Source organism: Oxyura jamaicensis, chromosome Z, assembly GCF_011077185.1.
Source record: "Oxyura jamaicensis isolate SHBP4307 breed ruddy duck chromosome Z, BPBGC_Ojam_1.0, whole genome shotgun sequence".
Taxonomy (NCBI): domain Eukaryota; kingdom Metazoa; phylum Chordata; class Aves; order Anseriformes; family Anatidae; genus Oxyura; species Oxyura jamaicensis.
The window spans coordinates 17,928,724-17,939,981 of record NC_048926.1 but is presented as its reverse complement, the minus strand read 5'-3'; the positions used below and the strand labels follow the sequence as shown (position 1 = coordinate 17,939,981).

At 45.3% G+C, this 11,258-nt stretch overlaps 1 protein-coding gene across 2 annotated transcripts; it reads right to left on the bottom strand.

Annotated features, from left to right (window-relative positions):
- Positions 1-868: 868 nt before the first annotated feature.
- FST (follistatin) lies at positions 869-8,262 on the bottom strand. 2 transcript variants are annotated; one of them, XM_035310323.1, is made up of 6 exons: positions 7,296-8,262; positions 5,127-5,318; positions 4,582-4,800; positions 3,995-4,219; positions 2,699-2,929; positions 869-2,219 (listed from the first exon to the last, which is right to left on the bottom strand). In XM_035310323.1, coding segments are annotated over exons 1-6 (951 nt in total). In that variant the 5' UTR covers positions 7,378-8,262; the 3' UTR covers positions 869-2,217. The 2 variants fall into 2 exon arrangements, with proteins under 2 accessions (XP_035166214.1, XP_035166213.1); XM_035310322.1 differs by having other exon boundaries at positions 869-1,976; positions 7,296-8,260.
- Between the last annotated feature and the right edge of the window lie 2,996 nt (positions 8,263-11,258).

Sequence of the window (11,258 nt, the reverse complement as noted above, 5' to 3'; positions counted from 1 at the left end):
ACAGGCTTTAAATATGATTTGTATTCAAACAAAATGGGTAAGTCAATTTCCGCTCTGAAACCTCAACTCAGCAAACTGCTTAAACACTACTGAATAAGGTGCTTAAGTACATTTTTAAGCTGTGTGCAGTATGATACAGAATTTTTGATAAGTGGAGCCTTGTTTGGGAGAACAGCATAATACCAGTAGCATAAAACAAGATTTTGATCCCTGCTGTGCTTATGGCTGGCTGTTAGCTTTCCTGAATTCACTGGACACTGAGTCTTGGACACTAGAAGTGTCCAATCTGAAGATTGGTTCAGAAGTAAACAGATTTTCTGAATTAACCCTCCTCTTGGGAGCAAAGAATTTCCAAGTGACAATGTGCTGTTTGATGCATCATTTTTATTTTTGGTCTGTTGCGCTGTTACCCATCTTGCATTTGAGCAACAAGTTCACCATTTGCCCTATTAGTCATCTAAAATGATGATAAAACAACAACCTCACTAACGTGGAACTGAAGCTTAACAAAAACTCAAGTGTGTGTTCAAAACCTCACAGAAATGTACAAATTAAAGATGTCCAAGAAATGACAGACGTTTTATTCTCAGGATGGAGAGGGAAACAAAAATGCTGAATCTCTTCTCATCCATCAGAGTAATTGGATTTAAAATGAAGTAACATCAACAGACTGGAGATGTTGCTTCTGTCTGAAAATAAGGGCTTCTTGAATTAATGTCAGATGAAAGCTTTGGCCTTAACCAGTGTGTTTCAGCACTAAGTCAGGAACAAGCCTCCTTTCAGACTACCAGTACATCTCCCCTGCTCCAAAATCCTTTAGAAGCCAAAAAAAAAAAAAAAAAAAAAAAAAAAAATGACGACTGAATCTAGGGAAAATTCCATTTTTTATTTTTTTCACTCATCATTTATTTACAAATACACATTATAACTTTTATATACATTGCACATTTACATGGTAGAAAAGTACAAAACTATATATTTAAATGAATTTATATTTAACTCACCATGTTTGAAAATATAAAATTGCATCAGAAAAAAAAAAAAGTATTATGAAAAGCAAGAAACTTGAACTGATAAAGCTTTGATAAAACTTTTAGTGACACACTGATTCGGAAACAAAACTTTGAAAGTGGTACTGCAAGGAAACACCTGATAAAACATTTATGCATGTTACAAAAAAATAAAACAATAAAAATAAAATAAAACTTTTATTTTATTACAGTTAGCCCTGTAGCTATTAACAACCTTCATAATCCGATTTCTTTGGGTCCAGAATTCGTATAGTACAGTATATATGCTCAGCGCACTGAGATCACGTCAGAACGTGATCTGATCAGAAGCAGAGACAAGTGAAGTGGAAGAAGTTTCCTTAAAGACCACCTCACTGCACCCTGGAAGTATATTTAAGTCAGTTACAACGCCTTTTGGTCAGTCAAGATTCCTTGTAAACAAAAACCCGAGGGATTTTTTATGTACAGGACCGGCAAGAAGAAAATCCAATAAATAAACATAACAGAAACCGACATGCAAGTTTGTTAAAGTGGAAAAGAGTTAACTTTAGTGAAACAAAGAGATGAGATCATGTGGGTAAGCTCTAAGGAATGGACTTTTATAGTTTACAAGAAAAAAGAAAAGCTTTACTTTACAAGCAAGAGACCTCACAATAAATAACACTGCTCTTCCCGTAACGAATAAATTTCTTCAAAAAACAAGGTGTACAGTCAACCAGACATTTTATGTATAAATTATAAAACATGACACAGTATAAATAAATGTCTACGAGACTCAACTATATGTATACTTTTTTTCTCCCCAAAATAAATAAGCATACACTTATTTACAGTATGGACATTGATTTCGTGCCCAATGGCTGTTCCAATAGTGATGGAGGTTTTACCACTCTAGAATGGAAGATATAGGAAAGCTGTAGTCCTGGTCTTCATCTTCCTCTTCTTCCTCTGGGTCTTCATTAATGGCTAGATGGGGGAATACAGGGGAGCTGTTGTTTAAATAAGGACAACAACAGCGCAGAAGCAGCTCAGTGCATGTTTTCAAAGCCCTCTGAACAGCCACAATACAGCGTTGCATTTTATGCGACTTGTAGTGAGATGCTCTTTGGCATCTGCTGTTATGCAATAAGGGTTTTTATACATAATCTATGAAGTCATAACTGCAGAAAGTTCTGAAGAATCAATGGCTCAGGTTTTATTGGCAGATTCCTGAAATCAAATAAAAAGCGCTCTTGTGTTCTAGGTTTAACTGCTTTGTGTCCTTCATTCAGAGTTAGTAGAGGCAACTGTGCCAAACCAGGTGCCCATGTGCTACCATCAGGCTCGTTCATTTGGACAGAGTTAAGAGTTTATCCGAGTGTTAATAAAGCAATCAGCGAAGCACATGAGAGCAGACAAATTAGGAAAAAATGCTAAAAGTATGCTCCTAGGGCAACCCGTTTCTGAGAAAATGATTTGTTCTCAGAATATCCCCAACACCCCAGCTTGAAAGACAACTGTTGCTGGACATCTATTGCATTTCATCAGTAACCAAAGCGTGTGCGTGATACATACATACTCGTATGGCACATGTGCCATATCTTGAATCTCTAAATTAAGCTTTCTTAGGTTTAAAGGCGTAAGTCTTTGTTACCTAGGGATTGCCTTCAGAAGCCTTAAGTGTCTGCAGAGTTAAAAATCTCACTTACAGTTGCAAGATCCAGAGTGCTTTACTTCTAGAAGCACACCCATGGAGCAGGCTGCCTCTTTCATGGCACACTCGCTTGGGTAAGTTGTGTTATCGCTGGCACAGACTGCCTCGTCTGACTTGCTTTCAGGGCAGAGCTCATCACAGAGGGCACACCGACCTCTGCCAACCTTAAAATCCCACAAGCATTTCTTCCCAGCACTGCACTGAATGTCTTCACAGGACTTTGCTTCTAAAAATATACACAAGATACTAGAGGTAAGTGAAAAGACAAAGGAAGAAAGAAAAAAAAAAAAAAAAAAGCAAACCCAAACAACCCCAAACTCCTTTTCTTCCTAAAGAACTGTGAACAGACAAAGCTCAGATGCTGTAGATGTTTGCTGGTTTTAAGCAAGAGTTTTAACCCTTGAACACATTTGCCTGTCTGTACATGGGGGAGGAAAGACAGCCATGCCAGTACAGCTTGACCTGGGAATACAGAATTACATTTGCCTATATTGCACATGACCTTCCTCCTCTGTTTGATGTCAATGGAAATTCAGCTCCCCAAATTAGTAGTAAGTGGAGAATTTGCCAACACATATAGCATTTCTAAATCAATTATTTTTAAACTAACCCGCATGGAGCCTTTGTCTACAAAATTGGAAAGGGAATCCACGTCAACCTATGCCAACTAAAAGCTGAGATTCCCCGGCATCTCTCCAGCAGTTTGGGGGAGCAGAGGCTGCAAGGTGCTTCCTCATAACATGCTTCACTACCACTCCTTTCTGGGAATCACAGCGAAAAATGTCAGGATGCACTGAGATTATTTTCCTATCTTCACCCACCAACTGTCTCCAAACTCTGCAATATTTTGAAGAGGAAAAAGTGATCAGATGTTTCCAATTAAGTTAACACAAGCTTTGCCAAGACAATTGTTTCCAGGAATCCAGATCCACCAAATATCAAGACCTTGTTACGCTGTAACCATGTCATCATCTATTTAACGGCGGGTACTTCTCCCTTGGACGCTAATGTCAGCACCCACAGTGACAGCAAGAGGAGCAGCATCATGCCCTTTACTCCCTTGCTCCTTTTGCAATCTTCGCTGGTGCAAAGCACACCCTGGCTCTGCTTTGTCTTGTAGGGGAACACAAACCTAAGGTGCTTGTAGTCTCTCCTGCTCCCCAGCACAAACTCCATCCATCCATTCGTGCACCCACCGACCCACCCACTGATCCACATCCACAAAACCCCCTAGCAGCCAACACTTCAGTTCAGTTCCCTCCACTCTTATCCCTCCAGCCGAGATACCTACTGATGCATTTTCCTTCGTAGGCTAATCCAATGGATCTGCCCAGCAGGCAGGTGGCTTTCCTCAGATGGCAGGCACTGGCGTAAGTTATGCCGTCATTCCCGCAGAGATACTGCTCAGGGGAGGTAGGCTCAGGGCAAATTCGATTACACGTCACACAGTAGGCATTGTTAGTTTGATCCACCACGCACGTGGAGCTGCCTGGACATAAGACATCCCTACAGGTCTCTGAAATAAAGACGGAAATGCAGAGCGATTAATTAGGGGACCCCAGCACCCCAGTGAGAAGTGTATTTGTCACACAATGAAACAAACAATCAGTTAAAGCCTTCAGCAGCAATCCTCATTTAAGGGCCACTGTAGGGGACCTTCCCATCTCAGGGGAGCTGATGGAACACAAGTGCTGCTAGACCCTGGGGAACTCTCAGTCCAGCTAGGTCCTGGTCTGCTGAGCGTGGTTTAGTTACTGTCTCCCAGCACTTGGAACATCACTCTGGTTACACTGGGAAAGTACGTCAGCTCCTCCTCCCTACACTCAGACACACACCCTTTGGCATTTGAGGGAGATCAGATGAGATTTGCAAACCTACTTTTGCATTTGCCCTGATACTGGACTTCAAGTTCGGGCTGTTCTTTACATCTGGCTTTGAGAAGGGCACACTCGTTCCTGTAGGTTTTCCCATCTAAGCCACACACGGGGCCCTTCCAAGTGATATTAGAGCAATCCGGAGCACAAACACACCGAGGTTTGTTCTTCTTGTTCATTTTACATTTCTTCCCGGGTCCACAGTCCACGTTCTCACACGTTTCTGATGGAAGGAAAGAGGCACCCCTTCAGTACCCAGCGTGCAGGACAGACTTGGTGTCAAAACCGCCCAGAGAATGAAAACACACCATGACCCTGGGGCGCACAGCGAACACACCTCCCCGCACCCCCCACACCCACGCAGGGAAGGGAAGGTGAGGGAAATCCCCCAGCCTGCAAGGGCAGGGATGTGGGGGGCTTCCTCCCTTCCACCCTCTCTGCACAGTCAAGGAAAAAGGGGGTCCCTCCGAGTCAGCATGGCTTTCCTGCATCCCCCTGCCTCCCCCAAACCACTGCGCGGGGCTGTGTGCCTGACAGGGCCCCCCTCACCTTTGCAGGGGATGCAGTTGGGGGCTCCCCCATTAAAAATCATCCACTTGAAGAGCGTGTTGTCGTTGACATCCTCCTCCGTCCACGAGGTTGTTAGGCGGCCGCTCTTGCAGCACTCCTCCTTGCTGAGGTCGGTCTTGTAGAGGACCTGGCAGCGGCCGTTCCTTGCCTGCCGGAGCCAGCAGTTCCCAGCTGTAGGGGGACAGGGGGGAGACACCCGCACGCCTTCAGTGACCGCCACCCCCGGAGCACAACGCATGCTGCGCCCTGGGCGTCCCCGACTTTGGCCGCTGTGGCTGCTATAATTTGTACCCTTTAGTAACCCCGCAGCTACCCCAGCCCGCCTGGGGCCGCCGTTAAATATAACAACAATATAATAATAATAATAATAATAAAAAGCGACTGAAATAAGACCGGATCAAAACAGGACGAGGCAGTTTTCCGAGGTATTTATTCCATATGTAGAGCAGAAGGAGCCCTGCCGGCACGTGACAGAGGCTTGAAAAGGATGTGCATTTAAAAGGGAATAAAAAGAAAATCACGCTTGCAAATTCCTCCCTCCTCCCCCTGCCCTCTCCTGACGGCGGCTGCCCAGCAGCATTGTTTTAGTGCCGCACGGAGTTGCAGCCCCAGCCCATTTTGCAATCCGCACGGACTGGGAACATTCGCTGTTAGCGAAGTCTTTCGAAATCTCCCCATGTCGCTGCTTCTATTAACAAACGTCTTCCCTTTACTGAAATAAGTCAGCAGAGCTCAAAAGAAAAAAAAAAAAAAAAAAAAAAAAAGGTGAGCAAAGTACACACAACGCAAGGGCATACAGAGGAGGAGGTCCCTACAGAGTTTTCAAAATCGATCCAATTGGAAAAGTTGGAGGTGCCGTCTCTCCGGCAAGCATTGCAGACGAAAGTACACTGTCCTTAAACCGGATAGAGTTTTTTTTTTTTTTTTTTTTTTTTTTTTTTTTTACTAGTATCCCTGTTATTCGTGGAGTCACGCCAAGAACATTACTCCAAGCAACTCCCCCTACTTTAGCTGGAGAGTTTTGGTTGGGATGAGCCTCTCGTGAATAACCAATGTGACTTCTCCAGCGACTCAATACCAATTGATTCTGGTGCTCATCCAGCGAGGGCTCGATCCTGGCTCCTTACTCCGATAGGAATTTATCGGAGCGAGGGGTCAGGATCGGCCAGCCGGGATGTCGCGGAGCGCGGGGGGACGGACGCATCGTGCCGTGCCCCCCTCCACACCCCCCCTGCCAAAAATCACAGAGCAAACAACGCCCTAAAAAAAAAAAAAAAAAAAAAAAAAAAAAGTTTTGCGTCTTACAGTTGCCTACGTTAGACTAACTTCTGCTCTAGCTCAGGGGAGTGGGGGAGAAAAAAATGGAAGAAAAATGGTAAAACAATCAACGGTAATACATCCTGGTTCTGGGTGGCACATGGTCAAGATAAGAGGTAAAAAGCCCCCAAACTAAAAATCAATATTCCCATGTGTCGAAAGAGGGCTCTTAAGAGTTGTCAATACCAGGTTCGGTGCTGTTTTGTTCGCATGGAGGGTAAAAAAAAAAAAAAAAAAAAAAAAAGCAAACTTACTGAAGCATACTCCTCAGCGCAGGATAATTTACAGCACGTTAACATTTACTCACACACAGGGAGGAGGGGGGGGGGGGGGAAGGAGGAGGAAATCCTAATATTAAAGGAATGTCCGGAAAATGACCACTATTGGTTTCTGAAAGTGTCAGCTGTAATTGTGGGGCTCCCCATCATCACCTCTCCTTCTGTCAGGCAGGCGAGATAAGAATCTGAGCTAAATTACCAACAAACTTTGAGCACTCATTCGGGACCCGAGCCTAGGAAAAGTTCCCCCACGATGCTACTCTTCATGCATGCTGCATAATAACAAAAATAACAAAAATAGCAAGAAACATCCTAATCTGTCCTCTGTGCCTGTGCAGAGTGGGGCGAAGATCCGATCAAAAAGCAACCTAAATGACACCTCTGCGCCTCGGTACAAAGCAGCCCCATGTCCACAGTTAACTTCTTTCCTGTTGGACCTTGGAGAGAGGCGTTTAACACCGCAACGAACTAAACAGCGCCCGAAAGACGGAAAATTACAGTAATAACAACAACAGCAATAAAACGCATCTACGAATAAACAATCCGGTCTTACCCTGCGCTGTGTGGTCTTCCATGAAGTGGCAGAGAAACATGAGGAGTAAGAGCATGCCCGGGTGGATTCTCTGATTTAACATCCTCAGCGTAGCACGGAGTGAGAGACACAGAAACAGAGTGAGGGGGAGTAAGTAGGGAGAGGGAGCGAGCACTAGCCAGCCTGCTTATGATCGCTCTATTGAATGAACGTCAGGCTCTGAATGCAGTCTCTCTTTAAATCTATACGGGGGTCTTAGCTGTCTGCGGTGGGCGGTCTCCTAATGTGTGTGTGTGTCTGCTCGGGGGTGGGGAGATTTAAAAAGTTCAGTGTGAATCAGGTGACATTTTCCACCTTCTGGAAACCCTCTCCAATTATCTGCTTTAGGTGCACGCACACACGCGGACGCGCACCCCCCGGGCGCGCACCCCCACCCTCCCTGGGCGCGCACCCGCGCAAGCTCCTCACCCGCGGGAGGGAGCGCAAAGCCCTGGGGATCCGCACCGCGCACCCGGGTGGTTTTGGAGACCCACGGGGGTCGCGGCGCAGGGAGCAGGGCTGGAGTGTCACGGGGCTGCGCTGCCACTCTGGGGGGGGCTCCGCTGCCCGGGGGAGCCTCCGCTCCGCGCCCCGCTCCGCGGAGCCTCCCCCCTCCGCGCTGCCTTCCCCAGCCTTCCCCATCCGCGCTCAGCAGCCCCCGGTGCTCGCAGCGGCGCGCACACGGCTCGGCCCCCGAAAAAAAAGCCCCGGCCAACCAAGCGACCAACCCCGGACCAAAAAAAAAAAAAAAAAAAAAGAAAAAAGAAAAAAAAAGAGGAAAAAAAACCAGCAAGGAACCGAAAAGTTTAATACCTAGGGCTCTACCCAAGTGACAGCCTTTTTCACTGGGAGCCCGGGAGGACGAGACGGGAATGGGGGCGACGTAGGCGGTCTCCTTTCAGAATCAGAAAAGATTGCAACATCGATAATGAACTTCTAGGGCACTAGTTTATTAAGCACAGTCTGGCATTATTCTCCCCTTAGAAAAGTTGGCGGTCTCTCATTTATAACATTTTTTGGCACCGTTGAATGAAACTGAGTAGGCGATATTTCCTTTTATACAAAACGATTACTTAACGGAAAATGGCATTGTTTATTCAAAAGCTGCCTTTTTAATTTCGATTCTTTCGCTTTTCTGAGCCACCAAAGCACAACAGACTGCGAAGTATGCAGACAGGAATGCCCGGACAGTGCCGGGTCAGGGGCCGGTGCGCCGCGGCCGCCCGCGCCCTCCGCCGGCCCTCCCCGCAGCCCTCCTCCCGCGCCCGCCCCCCAGCCCCCCCCACCGCCCGCCCCCTCCCCACAACTGCAAATAACTCAGCGATAACAGATTTTTTTCCACCAACTGCAGGAGATAGTGCTAATCTTTTAATAAAAGATCCCATTACAATGGGATCTGTCTGGACAGACTATAATAGATCCAGAAATACAGCCGTGCTAATATTAGAAGACAGTTGTTTGGGTGCCTCAGCCCGGGCCTGGGTCCCGCTTTGAAAGTGGGCATGAATCACAATGTCCCCCGGTACCACCTGCAGTCACACGCATTAAGAAGCAGACTGGTAAATGATTGACCTCGCTGCATTTCTTTCTTTCATTTTTTTTTTTTTTTTTGTTATTATTATGATCACCGTTCTGAGTAGCGACCGGGCATTTTGAGCACTTCAGAAGCTCCGGGACTCCACATCCTTTTTAATCTTTTTTCCAAATTGGTGCCACTCTTCCCCCCACACGCCCCCCCCGCCCCGCTTTCCCCTCCTCTCTCGCCGGAGCAGCGTGAATGCAGGGTTGCTTAGTGCCCTCTAATGGCAGACGGCATCAACAATTAATACCAAAACACCCCTCACCCCGCGGAAAAGGGTAGCTTTCCAAAGCCGCATCTCCTCCCGCAGGGGACGGACCCCAGGCGCAAGGTGCCTACAGGGGGCCGGATCCCCAAACCTCCTCCATCCCCGGGCAATGCCCCTCGGGGAGCGGAGGCAGGGGTCTCGTCCCGGCCCCCGGTGGGTGTCCCGTCTCGAAGGGGTTGGGGGGCAGCGGCGTGGCTGCCCCGGCCGCCCCCGCACCAAGCTCCCCGCTCCCGGCACCGCGCCGCTGGGGCGCAGGTTCCCAGGTTCCCCACTCTTCTCCTGCTCTTTCTCTCACTCTCTCCCTCTTTTCTTTTGTCTTTTTTTTTTTTTTTTTTTTTTCTTTTTTTTTTCCCCAAGTTTGTCTGTGGCTTTTTCATAATTGGCCAATGCGGTGTTTATCCTGATAATGTTTTCAATTATAAAGGGGCATTTTCAGGCCGTATTCCTGGAAATGAGATGCCGGGTGGGTCGATAACGATTGCACATGTGCTTCATGCGTGCATCATCGGGAGATCAATATGATTGCGCTGGTATGGAGATTTGTATCACACCTGTTCTCTGACATCACACAGAAACAGCTGCTCTTTTATTATTTTTTTTTTTAGATGCTAAATACTGGGTTTGTGTGTAACAACATTTTATAATCAGAAATGCTTTCTTCTTTTTTGCTGTGTGTCTCCCTGTACTACTCCCCCACCCCTTTCTGCTTTGCCAACAATCACATTTAAAGTACCAAAAAAACAATAGGGTCGATCTGTAACTGAATTGTCAGGCAGCACACAAAAAGAGTCTTGTTCTCTGCCTGACAGGTTTTAAAACTTTTTTCTACCAAGAAGTGTATGCATTTTAATATATGTTTTTGGATGTGAGTCCAATCTTTGCAGCTGGCCCTGAACTTGGAATAATAAAACACCTCTATATGCTAACATCTCAAACTTTCTGAAAGTTCAGTTTTAGCTCTCAATTTACATAAAATGTGTGGCTTTTTCCTATCTCTAATACAGCTCTGGCTGCAACAGACTTCATAATCGAAAACATTAAGTCGCTGTTCTTTGAGGAAATTGCTGCAAAACACTGAGTAAGAGGAAAAGTAATCCTCACGTGTAACCTTGTACTAACCATGTACTATTAACATACACACACATATATACACACATACATACATGGATTTTTTTTTTGTGAGTGTGTGTCAATATCATATTAGCATAAATTTTGCTATTATTATTTTACACTTCTCCCCTTGTACTGTCTCTTAACGTAGGAGCTGTTGCTTGTGTCAAGGATGGCCTCCTCAGGAGCTTCAATTTGATAAAGAGCATGTCTGCATAAAGTTTTCTGCAGGTGTGAATAGAACTGCAAGCAGAAGCTGATTATTTGGAAGGGATCTGGATTTGGGTCGAAAAAAATTTGGAAGCCTATCTTGACACATCCCTGCCTAAAATTCAGGAGAGATGAAGAAGCCTCTAGCACCTTGTCCTGGATGCACGCATCATCTGATCTGGTTTCTCACATAACTGGCTTCTCCCACAGAGCAAGAGCTCAAATAAAGGTAGAACGTCCTCTTCTGGTAGCAGGGAAACCTTGCTAGCTTCACATAATTGTCCTGGTTAACACAAAAAGAAGGGCCCTTTTAGAAAGGAAAATGGCACTTTTATGAAAGTTCTCTTATTTCAGATTTCCCACACCAGATTTAAGGACTTTTCTGAGCACTACTGCATTATTACAGTTTATAAGCTTTTCTTTCATCTGTTGGTTTTGTTTTGTTTTCCCCAGTGTGGGCAATTCAATCCTTTCCTGCTGTACAAATGTCAAGTACTGTTTCTTAGAGTAGCACAAGAATTTGGAAAGGTTCATTTCTTGATTTGGCAAAGACTTTTTCATGAAAAACAAGCAAATCAAGTCTTGATAAACTAAGACCCTCAAATGTATTTACTAGATTCTGGTATTATGCTCTCCAGGTGTTAGGTATGTGTGCTATTACAGTGAAGTTATACCTACACATAAGCGAGATGGTTAAATACAGAACTTATAGTGTATGGTATTGGTAAAAGTTGTGCTTATGAGATGAATACAAATACATTCTATTATTATTATTATT